This window comes from Chenopodium quinoa, unplaced genomic scaffold (assembly GCF_001683475.1).
Source record: "Chenopodium quinoa cultivar QQ74 unplaced genomic scaffold, ASM168347v1, whole genome shotgun sequence".
Taxonomy (NCBI): domain Eukaryota; kingdom Viridiplantae; phylum Streptophyta; class Magnoliopsida; order Caryophyllales; family Amaranthaceae; genus Chenopodium; species Chenopodium quinoa.
This window is the reverse complement of record NW_018742205.1, coordinates 832,897-852,572: the sequence shown is the minus strand read 5'-3', so window position 1 is coordinate 852,572 and position 19,676 is coordinate 832,897. Positions and strand designations below refer to the sequence as shown.

The window sequence follows — 19,676 nt, the reverse complement described above, 5'->3', positions numbered from 1 at the left end:
ACAATTATATCCTCTAAATGTTTATTTACTTATTTGTCCTAATTAATATTAAAAAAAAAATTAACTTTATGTATTCTAAATTGTTTATATAATTATTTGCCCTCATTAATGTTAAATGCCATTTTTTTAAAAAAAAAATAAAAATTAAGAATAGTATGCGGACATTTATACCCCTAAAAATATTAGTTTATATGCTATCGACAACTAAGTTGTAATACAAGACCAAAGTAAAAGAGCTTTCCGGAAATGGCTAGCTATACACGCACATCACGCGTGTTAACCACTCTAGTATAAATAAATGAACCAAGTGACACACGATATATAAATTAATTAACCAAGTGACACAAAATGTACGAACAATTGGACATTAAAATTAGTATATATCTAAACAAGCATAATCCACGCAATAGAAAGTTTGATAATCCAAGACGTGCAATCACTTATTACAAACTTAAAAGAAAAAAAAAAGGTTCAGGAGGTAACTAATTACTATGTACAAGCGGCTTTAAAACGTGCGAGGACAAGTGAGATCGAAGGCATCAATCGTGTTTTCAGACATCACGGCTAGAGATGTGTTCCCAGTCTGCTGATGAAGAGCAGTCATTATCATACCAGCCCTCAAAAATCACACTGTTCTTGACAATTGGAGCTAATGCCTGATCACTGATACCATTCACACCAATTTTGAGGATATTCACATCTTCATCCTCAGTCAATTCGGGATATGGCCCAAAAGAGGTTATCTTGATGTTCAAGTCCTGCTGCGAACCACCCATTTTTTCAGTTCTATCCTCAGCAACTGCTGTACTTGGAGTTGAATCATTGATCATGGAGTTTGAATGATTCATACGACTTTGTATGATCCGGAACCTAGCCATAACAGAGGCCTCGTTTTCATCAGTAACACCCAATGAGTTAGACAGTTGGGAATCTATAAAAGCGTCATCTGGGCTGGACAAACTATTGCCAGGCAGATAGTTTTCATCTCCTGGTGACTGTTCGCCTTCGTAGTTTGTGTAATCTGAGTTGCCATCCCGACACTTCAAAATTTGATATCCACCAAAAACAGTATCAAGATCACTTTCTTTGGTAGTTATGCCTGAAGTATGTAAACCATTGCCGGAATCATACAAACTCGAAGGACATTTGTATTCACTAGAAGATTGTTTGCTCTCATTATTCAGCGAGTCTAAGCAACCAACACGATTCCTAAGAATTTGATATCTGGCCATAACACCAGTGTCAACATAATTGGCATGGCTGGCAGTGAGTGAATCATCAGAGTCATCTCCAGAGGCACCTGGTTTAGAGAGACAAGGCGACGGAAAACTGGTTTCCTTTTTGGTTGATCCTGACCTTTCATGTTCAGAGACATGTGAGCCTGCTACCTGTAGGTTTGTAGTATGGAAGAACCCTATGTGATTATGATGGTTGGTTGTAGTAGACTTTGGGCATTCACTAATAAGCGGGGAATCTTTATCCTCATTTGCTAATTCATCAGCCCTATGTAAATCTGCAAAAACATCAGAGCTCATAGGGATATTTCTATCTGCAACATACTTCCAAAGTTCCAATCACTTTGAGCAACAATATTAAACTAGATTACCAAGCACAATGAACTCCAGATAAACCTTACCTTTTGTTCCATCATGGATCCTCTTCATCTCGGTCTTCATACGAAGAAAGCGAGCTTTAGCAGTCATGACACAGAGTGAAGCTTCCGCTTCAAGCCACAGATTTCTATATAAAAGTTTTTGCTGGCCTATTTCCTCCTCTTCAAGATTCTCAGAAAGAAGCTTCTTTACAGCCTGCAGAAATTGCTGTTTGTTATAAATAACAAAATCTCCTCAATTATATTCCCTTTAATTTCCTCTTCCATTCTAAAAAAGCATACCTCCGTCATATAAGCATCCCCGAATGGAATTCTATCATCCTTTACTGAAACATTACCCAAAATCTCCGCAGTTGTCCCACCAAGCCTCATAGAAGCAGCAAATGCTTCAGCATCATTCACCTGAGACCCACACTAAGCAGCATAAGCAGCTCAATTATAGAATACTGAACAACATTATTGAACTTCAGGATAATAGATTATCCAAGAGAAAGAGCATAGTTGGGATATCCTAGTCCTCATGCATAGGGAGACAAGTTTCTTCCACATCATGGAAAATATAACTACAACAGAATGCAAAAGCAACATACCATCTGACCAGCAGGAAAATCTTTCTGGAGATAAGAGTCTGGTGAAGAAAGCACATTAGTCTGTCCAGCCATCGTTAACATGGAAGCATTAAGATTGTTGATGATCTGCTTAATGGCTACAGATTGTATCCCTGCAACTTCAACTTGATTATTCAGGATGTAGCACCGAAGTATTTCTGATAGATTCATCATTGTTCTGAGCAGAACATTAACATCAATCCTTGAATCAGAACCTTCACTGGCTGACTTTACACTGGCTTCATTTTCAGGAAGTGAATTAGAGCGATTAATGTCAATATTTGATGGCAAACCAGAAAGACTCTTTGCAGCTGCAGAAGTTCCCTTCCCACTTTTTTCACAAGGGGGAGTTGCTGAAACATTTCTTGCAGATGACAAGTCTCCTTTAAGATTCAGTTGCGCAGCCAGAGAATGTTTTGGGTCTGAAACTGCATTTGATTTGTTCATCATACCACATTCCATGACAGAAGCATGACAATCATCAGCAGATTGAAGGCCATCTCCAGTATTAAGATCAAAGCAATACGATTTTGGGTTCTTCACAGTACCAATATCTTCATTGCCATTTGATGTGGAATCAAGGGCTGAAGGCCTCTCTAAGGAAGTTGCCTCATTTACTTTTCCAGAGTAAAAATCTTTAGAAGCAGAAGCATTATAAAAAAAACTCTTATTCTGGAGATCCTGAGAACTCAAACTTCTGCATCTATCTATTTTCTTTGCAAAAACATCAGAAGCCACACTTTCAGAGCGTCCGAATGGTGAAAATTGGGATGAAGCTCCTTTCCAGCATGGTGAATCTTCAGCAAGGTTATGGCCATCAGACCCCCCAGAATGTTTCTCTATAGAATATACAGCTTCAGCATTGCTAGCTTCCATGTTTAAACCATCTAAATTTAATTCATGAGGTAGTTCAGGTGAAAATTTCCTTTTCTCAGAAACAACTTTGTCATCAAGTCTATTATCTGCAGTTTCTCTTATTTGGCAAGCAGATGCTGCTGTTGAGGAGGGGACAGGTCTTCTGATTCTAATGCTCGAATGGCGTTTTGAGCCAACTGGAATCTGAGGCTCCATTTGATAAGAGTTATACCCTGCAGCAGAGTTACTTTGGTTGGCTGAATCAATGCCCATAGAATCCACATTAGCACCTGATGGAGTACTTTGCACTAAAGAGCTGCTCCCACCATACGGTAATTTGGACACAGTCATGGGGAAAGTGTTGGTGGTTGATGGACGACCAAACATATAATAGCCTGTTTGGCTGAATTGGTCCTCAGGTGAAGAACTATTTGCCTTTTGAGGGCCACAGAAACTTGTAATTGATTCCAGGACTGGTTCCTGAAGATGAGGGCTTTCTTTAGTGACGGATGCAAAAGCAGAGGTTCGCGTTCTTGAGCATTCAGATGATAACTTACAATCTAGCTGATTCATCCCAAGGCTCCCCAGACTATATCCTCCCCCAAAGATATCGAAGCAGTTATCTTTAGCAGTAGAGACTTGCCCATGTAAACCACAAGCCCCTGAATATAAGAACAGCAAATATCACTGATCACAAAGATATCAAGGATTTAGCATTATATACCAAGAAGATATAATGTTGAAAGATATTCAAAAGACTTATCACGACTGTTTGGTTTCTCATGGCCAAAAGAAAACTATAACCAACAAGCTTTCACATTTTAATGGAACACTAAAAGGCATTCATGCGTTTCTGAGAAAGATGCTTCCCGTTGCTATGATAGATTCATAGATACCAAAATAAGCATGGTTTCATAAGCTAACAACATGCAAAGTGATTTGAGAAAGGAAATAAAAACCCTTGATAGTCAATCTTTAAAAATAAACCAATTTTGTCCACCTCAGTGATCACTGGCATGAAAAAACAGTGGAATACTTTGGTCAACATCATCATCACTACCCCAATCCCCAGTGCTAATAACTCCCTCTCTAAGCTGGGTAAAAGGGGTATAATGTTGGACACTCAGATACATGCATTCTTAGAGCAATAGATTGTTTCCAGTTGACACTGTTGAAATACAACAGCTGTCTAGTACTCCACAATGACTTATTTTAATTAGTCCATTTAAATCCACAACTCAAAAAATATAAATAATTAAACTCCTAGAACAGAATCTTAACAGCTGCTGTTTAGAAAAACATACTAAGCCCACCACAACACAGATACAAATCTAACACTGTCAAGGCCGAATCAGAAGATCTCGGCCACAATAATAGCTCAAAAAATGTAAAGTATGAAAATACACTAACCCCAGCATTCCACCAACTTCAGTACTGAGATTTAGCAAGGTGCCTAGACAGCTAGACTACGTCAAAGCAAGCTGTACAATTTACTAAATACCTTGACAACATCACTACTGGTACGAAAATTCAAAGACATTAAAAAGGGAGAGAAAAGGTAATATTGGTCACTTAAAAGCCAAACAACATCAAATTTGGTAAGAGGTCACGTTATATAAAAGTTACAGGAGAAAAGGCCGGGAATAACATAAACATAACACCATATGCATAAAGCAACTGAAAATTTTCTCATTCATATCCAATCACAATTGACCCATTCCCCAGTAAATTTAAAAAATTTCCTGATTATACCCATTCAACTTGTTCGGTCATTCAACTTCACCAGCAATAATTAATAAGCCACAAACAACAAAGAACAAGCCAATGAAAAAAGAAATCCACTCTCACTAGTGTTAAGAATAAGAATCCTAAAACAGAACACCATGGCATTGAAATGGTCTTCGAAAATATGCAAAGCAGAATGGAGTAAAATACCTTGATTTGGAGTCTTGTTGCTCGCATCACCAAACAGATTATTGCTGTTGCTTCCACTAGCAAAAGGATGAACGTTGATGTCAACAAAAGTTTGACTCTTATTACTCCCATCAACAAGAGAACTCTTGTTGTTGGATAGCTTTGAACTATTTAAGTCCTTCGAAACAAATCCCTGGGTATAATCAGTCCATTTGCCATGATCATTCTCATTCAATCCACTCCAGGAAAGCCCCCACTTTGATTTATATCTTCCATCACCAGACATAGCTTGTGTGTGATCAACTTGAGCAGAACCACGTCCGCTCAAATGAGCAGATAGCAAGTCATAACTTGGCCCACTACCAACCCCCAAACCCAAGTATTCATCTTTCTGGGGTGGAGGAGAAACATATGGAGGATAATAAGGCTTTGCGGCCTCATCAGTCTTTGTGGTTGGAAAAGGTTCATACGAAAAGGGGTCATAAGCAGGCACAGAATTAGTGTTACCATAATAAACACTGGCAGACGAACTGCTGGATTGGGGGTCTCGGTACCCATACATGTGAGCTGAAGATGAGCAATTGGTATTAGTAACCACAGACTCAGTTGCTACAGAGTTTGGTCCAGAGTTAGACGACGAAGACGAGTTCCAGAAGTGGCCAGGGGTGGGGTCAAAGCAAGTACCATACACAGGCACATCAGGATAATTCACCGACGTGTTCGTTGAATTCGGCTTCAAAAGGAATTTATCAACCTTAAACGGGGGAGCTAAGGGTGAAAGATTAGATGATGATAAAGATCCTCCAACCCTATATGCCCCTGACCCAGAAGAAGTCATCATATCTTATAACAATCTTCAAAATTCACACTTATTTCTTAGTATTCCAGCATATGATTCCTTCAGCCTACCAATTGCCCAGCAAAATAAGATACCCGGAATCAGGAAATAAATAATCAACAAGCAAAAACAAAATAATTAAGCAGAACACTATCTACAGACTAAATTAGAAACCCCGTATAAAAAAAAAAGGCAAATCTTTTAGAATCAAAGTGGAAAAACATGATTACACTATAATCTGATAAATTTGAGAAAACCCCATCAATCATTAACCTATAATTAGGGTTTTAGCAGATAATTAATTCCATAATATGAACAAAACCTAAAAATCTCACAACACCCAAAAACCATATTAAATCAGATATTTAAAACGCACAAAATATCAAGAACAGTAAATTTTAAAAAGTAAAATTAATCAAAATCATTCAAAATCAAAACTTGAAGAATAGAATCAACAATTAATACAAGAAATTAGGGATAACCTGAAGATTGATCGATGAACCCACAAAACTACGTCGTTGGATGCTCTCTTTTTCTTCTTCTTTCTCTTTAACCCAGTCACTCTGTTATGCAATTGGCATCAATTTTTCTTTTTGTTTGGGTTTTTTTTACTCCATTTTATTTTATTTTATTTTTATGCTATTTTTTAATTTGTTTTACGCCACAGTCTATGGACCTCTATTTGTCATTTCAGATTTTCAACCACGTGTCGGTGGTTGAAATTTTATTAAATTTTTTTTCTATTATTTTATTTTTCTGATCTTTTATTTGAGAACAAGATAAAGTGATAATCCCATAGAAGTTATACAAGTATACAAAGTAGTTGGTGATCAATCAATTGTTTAATTACAATTTTTTTTCCACATTTTTTGTATTGGTAAATAAGTTTACGTTTCACAATGATAAGATTTTATTTGAGTTTGATTAAATAATTAGAAAGAAAATGATATGTAAGGGGCGTATAAGAAATTTATAAAGGAAAGACAAAGGATTATTAGACATTAATAACATTAATCTATGCATGATTTGTTATAAATTCTCAAACTTATACCATTTTAGGAAATATATTCGGTAATTATGCAATCTAAAGCTTTGAAGGGTTATATGTATAGCCATATAAATAAAATAAGGGAAATGATGTACATTTTTATTGTAGTTTTTTTGAAGAAAGCAGGAAATTGAATTTATAGTAGTTGGATGAGAACATCTCTAACCATAATAAATATAGCAAAATTGAAGAATTTTAGTCATTTCAACTAAAAAACATGTGGCTTGTTTTGAGTCAAAAGGTGCAGGTTAGTTTGGGTCAGTTAATAGATAGTTTTTTAGCCAATTTTTCTAGAGTTGAGGTGGAGTAGTGAGACTCTGATCAAACCTCAACACTCATGATTTTTGGTTTAATAGTTGCAGGCTAGATAATTGGAACTTTAGAAGTCTGGGATGAGGTAAGAGGATCTCCACCACCAAGTGCCCCTTACTTGATAGGATCCAAACTTTAAAACTCTAGTTACTAAGGTGAAACTTTACAAACTAAGCTAAACGTTTTGATTGAGGCCCTATCTAACAAAATGTAATCACGTTATAAATCTACGAGTAGCTATTAAGTGTGAAGATGGATAATTATAGCAGTGAAAAGTCTTAAAGTATGAACATTTGGTAAAGGTTCTGTTGAGTAGCTGCTAACTATAAACTGCTTGTGAGATAGATTTAAGTTTTCCTTCGAATTTATAAAGTACGACAGCATCTACTTTTATTCTTCTAATGGTAATACTTGTAACTTTTGTTAAAAGCTACTTACATCACGAATACACAACAAAACCTTAATCCTATAATAATTCAATTTTGGTTAACATGAATCGTAAAAAGAATCCGTCTATAAAGAAAAAAGAGCATAGTAAGATAATCAATTGAATAAAAGTTAGAAAATAATAGGTTACTACGTAGTAAAGTGAGAAAGAAAGTTCATCAACCTCAAATTTAATAGCTTGTTTGGTTGACATTAAATAACATGGGAAGTGAGACTTCCTAGGAATTGTATTAGTTTTGTGTGTTATTTGGTTGGCAAAAGTTTGGTAAAATAGGGGAAGTGAAACTTCCTAAAAATTTTGAGTTCCCACAAAATATATGAATTTACTTACCTAATCACCCTTAGGTAAGTAGAAATTCCCAAGGAAAGTTATTTTCCTCATGGTTAACCAAACAATTTTAAGAAATTTCCATCACTTAAAATCTTATCCTAACCCGAAAAATATTACGGAGTAATAAAATTATTTTTTAAAAATAAAAAATAAAAAAAATCCTCTTTTTAGAGCCCAAAACTAAACTTGAATACAAATTCCTTGGGCCCAATGGAACATTAGCTATTACAAAAGTCTAAATCCATATGAGATCTCCATCACTGTATAAAAAACACGAGAATAAAACACACTTTTGTTCTCAACTTCATCTGCTCTCATTGCTATCCAATTTGTCTTCCTAAAACTGCCGACTTTCTGGTAACTTTTTCTTGTTAATTTCCTTATACCCTTCTCGAATCTTTGCTTATTCTTTGCTTTGCAATAATTTTTTTTTTCTTTGGGATTGTGGGTTGGATTTGGATTTGTTCAAGCTATTATTATACGAATTTATGTTTGTTATCAAATTTAATTGGGTTTTTTTTCTTGTGATTTGTGGTTTCAAATTCAATTGGGAATTTTCTGATTATTTTGATATTTTGTTGTTCTAACTAATATTGATTATGCGATGTGATTTGGATGCTTCCTTGTTTATAACCCTATACTTCTTCCGTTTCTTAATACAGTGAGATCTTGTTATAATTCTATAATCTACTCGGTGTGTGTATTCTTCCAAAGTATCAACTTTTTATACTCCATGGTTTTTGATTGTTGAGAATTAAAGATATATCGTAGTTGAAATTATGTATTGGCAAGTGTAAAATTAGAAGTGTAGCAAGTATTAAGAAACGGAGGAAGTATGCCATAGCAATATATATGCTGTGACTCATGAGCTATATCGATTTTCATTGATTTCCATAATTAGGAAGAATAACTCAGTGCAATTTAGAGTTTATTGAGAATATTTGAAGACTAGGATTAGGAAATGTAGTGCCCTTTACTCCTTTAGGTTTATCTTTTGAGACTGTAAGTCTTCAAACTAAGGATTGGCATCTCAAATAAATTTGTGTTTGTATGTTGTTTTGAGGATTGGGATGTTGTTATTAGGTATATTAGAGGAAATTCTGGCTTAGTACCACGGCAGGATTGTGTGTTTCAATATCCTTTGTTTTTTTTTTTTTTTGTTTGTAGAGAACAAGAAATCATTTGTACAAATAGTGAATGACTAGCCATTTGTCTTGTTGAGTTATCGTTTTGATGGGAAAGAAAAAATATGATAATTCAGCCAGGTGGGTTCTTGTTATAGTTGATTCGGCGAATATTTTTAAATATCAACTTTTTACAGCTTTTAATTGCTGAAAATTAAAGATATTCATAGTTGAAATTTTGAATTGGCAATTGTGAAAATGTATGTGTTGCTAGTATTAAGTAACGGAGGAAGTATGCCTTAGCAAAACATATGCCTTGACTCACGAGCTATATTGATTTTTGACATGGTTGAGGAAGATTAGCTCAGTGCAGTATAATTGTATAGAGTTAAGATTTAAAAAATTTAGAGAGTTGGTGATGTAGCAGTGTAGCTTCTGAATGTGCAATGACTAGGATCTGAAGTGCCCTTTAGGTTTATAAGTTATGATTGTAAGTCTTTAAACTAAGGGTCGGTATCATGCAAATAGTGAATGACTGGCCGTTTCTTGTTGCAGTTATCGTTTCAATGGGAAAGAAAAAATCTGATGATGTCGGAACCACTTCGAAAGGTCAATCCAAAGAGGGGAAGAAAGAGAAGTTTTCTGTTTCAGCCATGCTTGCTAGCATGGATGAAAAGCCAGACAAATCAAAAAAAGCATCTGTGTCGAGTAAACCCAAGTCAAAAGCCCCTCCAAAAGTCTCATCTTATACTGATGATATAGATCTTCCTCCATCAGATGACGATGATGACTATGACTCAGAAGAAGAGAAACAAAGCTCTTTGCTGCAGAAGCCAGAATCCAAGTTGGTTGAAGCTTCTATAACTGATAAAGAGCTGAAGAAACGAGAGAAAAAAGAAATGATGGCTGTTCAAGCTGCTGAGCTGGCAAAAAGAGAGGCCTTGAAGGATGATCGTGATGCATTCACTGTTGTCATTGGAAGCCGGGCTTCTGTCCTTGAGGGCGGAGATGATGCTGATGCTAATATCAAAGATATTACAATAGAGAACTTTTCAGTCTCAGCTCGAGGAAAAGAACTCCTAAAGAATACATCAATAAAAATTTCTCATGGAAAGAGGTATGGTTTGATTGGACCAAATGGGATGGGGAAATCTACCCTTTTGAAGCTTTTGGCGTGGAGAAAGGTTCCAGTACCTAAAAATATAGATGTTTTACTGGTAGAACAAGAGATAATTGGTGATGATAGATCAGCACTTGAAGCAGTTGTTTCAGCCAATGAAGAATTGGTGAGACTCAGGAAAGAGGCTGCATCTTTGCAGAATGTTTCTTCTGCAGAGGATGGTGCTAATGATGATGATGGTGGGGATGATGCAGGAGAGAGACTTGCTGAATTATATGAGCAGCTGAATTTGTTGGATGCAGATGCTGCTGAGGCTCAGGCATCTAAAATTTTAGCTGGTTTAGGGTTCACAAAGGATATGCAAGAGCGTCCTACCAAGTCATTCAGCGGAGGATGGAGAATGAGGATCTCACTAGCTAGGGCACTATTTATGCAACCTACTCTTTTGTTGCTCGATGAACCAACCAACCATCTCGACCTTAGAGCAGTTCTTTGGTTAGAAGAGTATTTATGCCGGTGGAAAAAAACTCTCATTGTTGTTTCCCATGATCGCGATTTCCTCAACACTGTCTGTAATGAGATTATACATCTTCATGATATGAAGCTTCAATTATACAGGGGTAATTTCGATGATTTTGAGAGTGGATATGAACAGCGTCGAAAAGAGATGAATAAAAAGTATGAAGTATATGAAAAGCAATTGAAAGCCGCTAAAAGATCAGGAAACCAGGCTCAGCAGCAGAAAGTGAAGGAGAGAGCAAAGTTTGCAGCAGCAAAAGAAGTATCCAAGAAAAAATCGAAAGGAAAAGTGGATGAAGATGAAGCAGTGCAAGAAGCCCCAAGCAAATGGAGAGATTACACAGTGGAGTTTCACTTCCCAGAACCCACCGAGCTCACTCCTCCACTCCTTCAGCTCATTGAAGTCAGTTTTAGCTACCCTAATCGACCTGATTTCAGGCTTTCAGATGTTGATGTTGGTATTGATATGGGTACCCGTGTTGCTATTGTGGGGCCCAATGGTGCTGGCAAATCTACCCTGCTCAATCTTTTGGCTGGTGATTTGAGCCCAACTGAAGGCGAGGCCAGGAGGAGCCAGAAACTGAGGATAGGAAGGTATTCGCAGCACTTTGTTGATCTTTTAACCATGGATGAAAACCCTGTTCAATATCTCCTCCGTTTACACCCCGATCAAGAAGGGATGAGCAAGCAAGAAGCTGTCCGTGCTAAGCTTGGGAAATTCGGGCTTCCTAGTCATAACCACCTTACCCCAATTGCGAAATTATCGGGAGGCCAAAAATCCCGGGTGGTTTTTACTTCCATTTCAATGTCAAAGCCCCATATACTGCTGTTAGATGAACCCACAAATCACTTGGATATGCAGAGTATTGATGCACTTGCAGATGCACTAGATGAGTTCACCGGGGGTGTTGTGTTGGTTAGTCATGATTCACGGCTGATTTCACGTGTTTGTGAGGATGAAGAGAAGAGTCAGATCTGGATCGTCGATAATGGGACAGTGAGAACGTTTCCTGGAACATTTGAGGAGTATAAGGAGGACCTCCAGAAGGAGATCAAGGCTGAAGTTGATGACTGAAGAATGCTTCCTGTACATTGTACTATATATCCTGTTTAGCTCCTCATTACACCCAAGTCAGAGGCTTCAATATGATGATCTATATGAATATTTTCTCTCATATCTGCTTCTAGTTTCATTTGAAGCAGATAATTTTTCTTTTTTGGTTTTCCATCTTTTGATTTTCTTTGTTTACCTCTTTTCTACGGGAGTTACTCTTTTTTGAACGAGTGTGATTGTATAAGACACACGATGTTACTGAATAATCAATTGAACTTCTGGAGTTATATTTTTGTAAACGAGTTGATTGTGTAATTAGACGCACAAAACTAGTACTGTATGACTGTATCATCATTTCAACTTCTTATTTGCTTTTAAAGCTCTCTGTCAACTTATAATCTTATTTGAATCTAACCTGTTTTATTGCAAGGCAGGCACTGTTGTACGGCGAATCTAGGCCAGAGGCAGAGCGATAGTCAGTACATTAAACTGCTAATAATCTGAAACAATCTAGCAAGTTATGCAAAGGAGTTTGAATAATGCATCGGTTGAAGAATCCGAAGCAAAGGCATATGAAGGCACAAATGATAAGTCGATTACGGGGACAATGTCAAACAGGGCTTGGCCCTGCTTGTCGTCCCCACCATTAGATGTATGTCATGCAACATTAATGTAAAGTTGGCCTAGAGGAGAATGAAGATGTTCATTACCACAATATTTTGGAAAACAGCAATGTCACATGGACTGCCTTCTTACCACACATTGTATCTACATTAAAGTGCACTTCAAATCCAAGGAAAATTATTGTCCTGTCTAATGTATTGGGCTAATGATTTGTAACATCACTAAAAGTTAATGGGATTGAGTACTTCATAAGGATATTCAATGAGTTAATAATAATGTTTTGGCTACTTCTACTAAGAGTAAACTTATCTGTTTACTAATGATAAGTATTGATTTGTCATTATCTAGATTTAATTGTTGGAAATTGTTGATCTACTCCAATCACTCAAGTTATTGAAAGGGAGGTGTGTAATTTTGGCTCCCCAAAACACAAGTTAAGTCCCTCAAGCAAATTTTGTTACTTGTTGGATTACTTTAATTCAAATCATAAAAAAAACCAAGAGCAATTAAAGGTATACTCAAATCCTTAAAATCGTAGTATACTTTTATTATTTAGGAACGGAGCGATTACTTGTTCAAAATGACGTGGTCTTACTGCTTACTCTACTCGAGACTTCTTCAGTTCTTAAATACATGCACTCTTCAATAGCATAAGAGTCTAAGTGAAGAATTGGCAACGGAAAAAATAAAAAAAATATAAAGTGACGTTAATCATAATGAAGAACAAGTGACAATAATCTACAATTTGCAAGAGAATTTGACCACATACAATACCAACGAGATAACATACCAATCAAAAACACCTTAGCTATTCTTAGCAAGTTAGCATCAAAACTATACGTAAACTCATAATTAATGTGTTAATACTAATCTTCATGAGAGGATCCTAACCTTATTTTAAAATAAAGTACTGTAAATGTTTTCATAAATCATTCCAATAAAAAGAATTTGAACAAGTATACCTCTAAATCTTTGATCGATAATTTGATCAAGTACAATACTTATTGTATCATATTAAGAAATAAATGAATGAATAATTCAAACAATAAAAAATGAACCAACAACTAAATAAACATAACCTTAAGAGATGAAAAAAAACCATTCTTAGTTATTTCATCATCAAAAATAAACAATGAAAGAAGGTGAGCCTTCAGAAATGGGAGACCATGATGAAGAAGACGGAGAAGAAGAAGACGACGAAGACGAAGACGAAGACGAGGGCGACAACCGTCTTCTAGCATCCAACTCAAGCCTCATCCTTGCAAGAACAGCCCTGTATTGTTCAAGGAGCTCAGCAACAACACCCAACTTCATCATCTTTCAAATTTTTTGTTCTTGTTTTTCTTTCTTCTTTGCAATATGTAATAAGCAAGAGAGGGTAGCTTGCCAAATCAATGTGAGTTTGGTGGAGAAAATTTGTGGGGCTTTATTTTTCTGGGCCAAAATGTCATACACACACATGAATTTATATACACTTCATAAGATATGGTCAAATTTTGGAAAAACAACTTTCATTGTCATTGCTAACCTTTTTTATTTTTTGATTTTGATAAATTGACGCGTAACATATGAGTATAATTAAATATAATATTGTAAACTTTTCTTCAAAACAAAAAATATATAATATTGTAAATTACTCGATTTGGTCTCTAACTCTCTTTAACAACTCTCTTTTAATAATAATTGATTGATATAATCAATTCAACATAGATTGTCAAGATTTTCAATCCAATTTAGAGAAAGTAATATAATTATCATAATTTTGTTGATTAAATTAAAACTACGCGTATAAATTTAGAGATTTAGAGATATACACGAGTGTGATATTCATTAGTTAAATTGCGGAGAATATGAAGATATTTAATCAACATAAGTTGTTGTATGTCTCTTGGTCTAATTCGTCATGTACATCAAGTACTCCACTACATCCAAAAAAATTAAGTTTTCTTATGATATTTTCTGTTTCAATAATACATGTCATTTTCAATGTATAAAATAATTTCTTTTTTGTTAATCAAAGACTTTTTATTTTGCTTTATCCGATCCATCCGCAATATTCTAAGGCAATCAAACCAAAAATGAAGATTGTATAAAAAGGACGTTCTATGAAATTTCATATAAAAAATGAAGAATATTAGAAGTCTTATTAGAACGACTCATTTAGGATTAGCAGATTAGCTAAAGTGAGAGAATATCTTAATTGAGTATTAGGTTGATTAACTAGATACATCATACATCTATCACAATATTCACAAAAAAGACACCTTTTAAAAAGGCTTTATTATAATGTCGTTGATGGTTTGATAAACCGCCAAATGTATTGACTTTTTTTTTTTCTTCGTAATTTTGCATTGCTAATCATCAATTTATCATACTTGCGGATTTGTAAATTGTAAAGGGTCCGTCATCACTTTCTTAAAAATACTCCCTCGTTTTTAATTTGATGTTCTTAATTAGAATCTTTTTAAGAAAAAATTATAAATTATTTACAAGATATACGGTCAATTTTGATTGTACCTCTTGTCAAAAAAAATTTATTGTTATTACAGTACTTTTAAATAATTTCTTAACACACCCTCTCAATATTTTTTTTATTTTTTATTTCCCGTAAAAAATATATCCCGTACTAGTGCACAAGTATTACTTGTATTAGTCGTGTTACTCGTGTATAGTTTGCATTTTACTTACGCGTTACGACGTTAGGGGTTAGGTCATTATCAATTCTTCAATTCACGTTTTTCCTTTGCTTCCACAAAAGTCTCGTCTCATCTTTATTGGAGTACGTGGCATTTTGATATTAGTATACACTTGTAAAGCGTCAAAATTTTCTCAAGTTTATCTTTTTGCATTGGATGAACTTACCATGCTCTAGTTCATTGGTCGAACATTTAGATCATTAGATGTGACAATATTTTATCGAGGGAAATTTGGAAAAGATAATGAAATTAAGCCATTAAATTTTTTACAGTGAAATTTGGAAGTTGATTAAGAGGTTTATCGAGGGAAATCTAGAAGGTAAAATTGATGATTTACGCCAAACGTACTCATAGTAAAGCTACGCAATGTCGAGTAATTAGCTAGATAAGTTAATAACCTCATTTGATAATGTTTAATCTTATATTATTGGCTTACATTAGACCTTACTTGATGATATTTAGCTTACAAATACAATCAAATATAGGTGAAGACCTGAAATAAAATATAATAAATTTTAGATCAAATTACATTGGACCATTACAAAGCAACATTATTCATGTGAGAAAAGTCAGAGACTATAAGTTAAGTTGAAAATATGATATGATACAAATTTGTTAAAAAGATATATATTGCTCTTGAAATTTGTTAAAAAGTTAAGAGAAAAATGTCGATAAACTAAATTTTTGAATGTCATCCTTAATGGCGCAAGCTAAGCTATTTATTTTAAGAATCAGTATAAGTATTTTTTTGCTAAACTCAGCTCACAAATAATGTTCTCTTAAAATGTTCAATTCCTTTCAACGGACGCTTTTATAAGACGACGTAATAGAGTATATAAACCAATCTTAAGTTTTAACCATTAATTAAAGCCTCCAGTTAAGTTGATCTCGTAATTTTTTTTTTTCTAAAGTGATATACAAGTTAGGAACGTCTTCTCGCTCGCAAAACTGTGTCCTAATTTGTGTAGTAATAAAGAAAAATAAGATAAGTTGCTATTTATGAATGGGTTAGCGATTTCATTATACCCTTATCTATTACTTCCCCCTTTTCATATTAGATGACATATTTCATTTAGGCACGTTTACCAATTCATACTTTCTAATGCAAATATTTTTGATTACATATTAGCAAAAATTATAAACATTGATTTTTAAAAAATAGATGTTGAGATGAATCTATAAGACCCCACATGACTACATTTTTTCTTAACACAAAAAACAAAGTCAAAGTAAGTTATGTGATAGTGTACAAAGTCAAACTGTGTTATCTAATTTAACACGGAGGAAGTATATATTTTTTTCCTTTTCTAATTTTCTTATTTTATTTAGTCTGATGGAGAATAAATGAATAATACACTCCCACCCAATAAAAAATAATAAATAAATACACTCGTATAAATATTTGCGTCATCATTATATAATGGGCTGGGCAAATAGTAAACAACTTAATGGAAGAACGCATAAGATGGGCCCAGTGCCCCGGCCCAAATATTGCATCATACTCACATAATCAAGTCCAAAAGTTTGGTTGTAGGCTTGTAGCGTGTGGAAGTTGAGCCTATACGATCCCATGATTCCCAGTCAAATCACTCATCACTCATCACTCTGCCAATCTGCCATCTCATTAATGATTAATTATTTAGGCTCATTCATTTTGCTTACTTTTGTGATTGTTAGAGCACTCTCAATGGTGAGAGTTTTTTTAGCTCATGAACATTTTTTGTGAGGAAAAAAAATGCTCACAACTCATAATGGTGAGTAAAATGAAAAATAGGTAAAAATGCTCATGAGCATTTATTAAAAAGCTCAAAAGTTGAGCATTTTTTGCCATGAACAGTGTTGCAAGTGGGCCCCACACGCGTCAGAAAAATAAAAAAAAAAAAGTTGACTCTAACATCAAAACGACGCGTTTTGATGAAGCTGCCTCAAAGGCGCGCCTCAAAACGCGTCGTTTTGAGTATCAGAAAAAAAAAAAAAAAAAAAAAAAAAAGGGAAGCTGACGCGTGCAGTTCGCTGGCGAATGAGGACGCGACACGTGGCAGCTGGCAGCAAGACAACCAATCAGAAAATACTAGCCGTTTTACAACGGTTATTTATGTATTTCCCATTTTCAGAAAAATATATTTTGTAAAAAAAAAAAAAAAAATTACCAACGGTCATAAAATTAAATTCTCTATAAATAGACATGCATTTTGATATATTTTGATACAATTTCATAAACACCTTAAAATCCTCCAAATTTTAATTTTCTTAAAAGTATTTTAATTTTGTAGAAGAATATTGCTATTGCAATTCATCCATATTGAGGTAAAAAAAAAATTATTTAATTTTTAAAATCAGTTAAATATAAGTAGTATATTATATGTGATTTTTTTTTAAAAAAAAAATATTTTAGGCCATGTAATTATATTTGCAATATGTAATTATTAAGAAAGTTGTTTATATTTTGTCCATAAATTTCTGAATTTGTTGTTGCAATTAATTAATGGTAAATTTTTGTTGCTATATATAAATGTATTAACTTAATAAAATTAGTATATATGTGATTTTATTGAAAAAAAAATTATAGATGTATTAACTTAATAAAACAAGTTGATTTAAGTTTCCATACCGACATAATTACAATAAATCTTCGTCATTGTGTAGTCACATTTTTCTGATTTCACTTTATCAGAATGCTTTACCTTTGTGTCATTGATACCGACATAATTACAATAAATCTTTGTCATTGTGTAGTCACATTTTTCTGATTTCACTTTATCAGAATGCTTTACCTTTGTGTCATTGATACCGACATTATTGCACTCAAGACTTGTCACTGTCAACTAGCATAGTATACCTATTCCGTGGTTGAAAATTTAATTCCTGTACTTGGTGTGGTCAATCAGATTTGTAACCACATATTCATTTGATATTTTTGCTATATATAGTAGACATGGCACATATCCACAACCACACCCCTTCATCAAATAACAATAGTAATACGAGATGTATTCTAGACCATCATCAAGCTCAAGTTCAAGCTCATCTTCTTCAAATACTGAAGAATATGACCAACTTGTTGATGAACTCTTCACATACCAACCCCCATCTGTCCTCATGCCCCAAACACAATCCCAACACTCTTCAAAAAAACCTAGAGGGGGTACGAATAGAAGAGATAGGGAAATTGGACATGCCAGGTTGTTTAATGATTACTTTTCCGATAATCCCGTGTACAACACCACCCAATTTAGAAGAAGATTTCGTATGCAACGACCTTTGTTTGTACGTATAATGAACAAGGTCGTTGAAGGTGATGTGTACTTCCAGCAGCGTAGGGATGCAGCTGGAAGGTTAGGTTTATCACCTCTGCAAAAATGTACAGCAGCGATAAGAATGTTAGGCTACGGCATGGCTGCGGACGTCGTGGATGAATACGTTCGGATCAGTGAGTCAACTGCTCGAGTTGCTCTTCAACGTTTTTGTACCGGGGTCATTAATCAGTTCGGAACCGAGTACATGCGAAACCCTACAACTGCTGAATTGGCCAGAATTATGCATCAAAATGAACTGCGTGGATTTCCAGGCATGATAGGCAGCATTGATTGCATGCATTGGGAATGGAAGAACTGTCCAACGGCATGGAAAGCGCAGTACGCCGGTAGGAACAAGAAAGCAACGCTAATACTGGAAGCCGTTGCAGATCAGGATTTATGGATATGGCATTCCTTCTTTGGGATTCCTGGATCTTGTAATGACCTAAATGTCTTATACCGTTCCCCAGTGTTCGATGAGGTTCTGCATGGTCGAGCTCCTCCGGTAAATTTTACCGTTAACGGCCATGAATACAACATGGCATATTACTTAGCCGACGGTATTTATCCGAAGTGGGCAACTTTTGTTCAGGGTATCACAACCCCTCAACTTCAAAAAGATAAATTGTTCGCTGACCACCAGGCTGCTGCTCGAAAAGACGTTGAAAGAGCATTCGGTGTTTTGCAAGCTCGATTTGCAATAATACGAAAACCGTCACTGGCGTACGATGAGGACATACTGCGAGATATAATGAAAGCATGTATCATTATGCACAACGTGATTGTTGAAGATGAGCGCCACAACTACACTCGAGCCGAAGTTCTAAGAGCCTTCTACGAAGAAGATCAACAAGAATCAACACCAGCATCAACATCTACAACGCCACCGTTTGAATTCAACGTAGGCCGACCTACCAACTTTGACTTCAACGCATTTCTACAGCGAAAAGCTTCCCTCCGTGACAGAGAAATTCATCTATCTCTGAAACGTGATTTAGTCGAACATATTTGGCAACGATACGGGCCCCATAATTAGGGAGAAATTAGACGATGTAGTTGTTGTGTTTTTTTTTATTTCCTAAGTTTAATTGCGCATGACGTTGCAAATTAATTGTTCTCTAATATTGTACCGCTTTTAAAATAAATAAAAAATTATGAGCTTTTTTTTACAATTATTTATAATAACATAAATAATTTTACGATAATTTTTAACGATAAAAAAGAAAAAAATAAAAAAAAATAAGTTACACATAATTAAACTAGTTTTTATTTATTTGG

General features: G+C 35.0%; 3 protein-coding genes across 4 annotated transcripts; 2 read left to right on the top strand and 1 right to left on the bottom strand.

Annotated features, from left to right (window-relative positions):
* Nucleotides 1-299: 299 nt before the first annotated feature.
* Nucleotides 300-6,482, bottom strand: LOC110727485. 2 transcript variants are annotated; one of them, XM_021907049.1, is made up of 6 exons: nucleotides 6,310-6,482; nucleotides 5,011-5,887; nucleotides 2,203-3,737; nucleotides 1,895-2,014; nucleotides 1,637-1,808; nucleotides 300-1,513 (listed from the first exon to the last, which is right to left on the bottom strand). In XM_021907049.1, the coding sequence occupies exons 2-6, from the start codon at nucleotides 5,828-5,830 to the stop codon at nucleotides 552-554; spliced, it is 3,609 nt and encodes a 1,202-aa protein (XP_021762741.1). In that variant the 5' UTR covers nucleotides 5,831-5,887; nucleotides 6,310-6,482; the 3' UTR covers nucleotides 300-551. The 2 variants fall into 2 exon arrangements, with proteins under 2 accessions (XP_021762741.1, XP_021762734.1); XM_021907042.1 differs by having other exon boundaries at nucleotides 5,011-5,894; nucleotides 6,310-6,480.
* Nucleotides 6,483-8,041: 1,559 nt separating this feature from the next.
* LOC110727473 (ABC transporter F family member 4-like) lies at nucleotides 8,042-12,161 on the top strand. The gene is made up of 2 exons (XM_021907032.1): nucleotides 8,042-8,322; nucleotides 9,645-12,161. Exon 2 carries the CDS (start codon nucleotides 9,656-9,658, stop codon nucleotides 11,801-11,803), a length of 2,148 nt encoding a protein of 715 aa, XP_021762724.1. The 5' UTR covers nucleotides 8,042-8,322; nucleotides 9,645-9,655; the 3' UTR covers nucleotides 11,804-12,161.
* Nucleotides 12,162-18,090: 5,929 nt separating this feature from the next.
* Nucleotides 18,091-19,434, top strand: LOC110726119. Its single transcript, XM_021905588.1, has one exon. The coding sequence runs from the start codon at nucleotides 18,091-18,093 to the stop codon at nucleotides 19,432-19,434; it is 1,344 nt and encodes a 447-aa protein (XP_021761280.1).
* The last annotated feature ends 242 nt before the right edge of the window (nucleotides 19,435-19,676 follow it).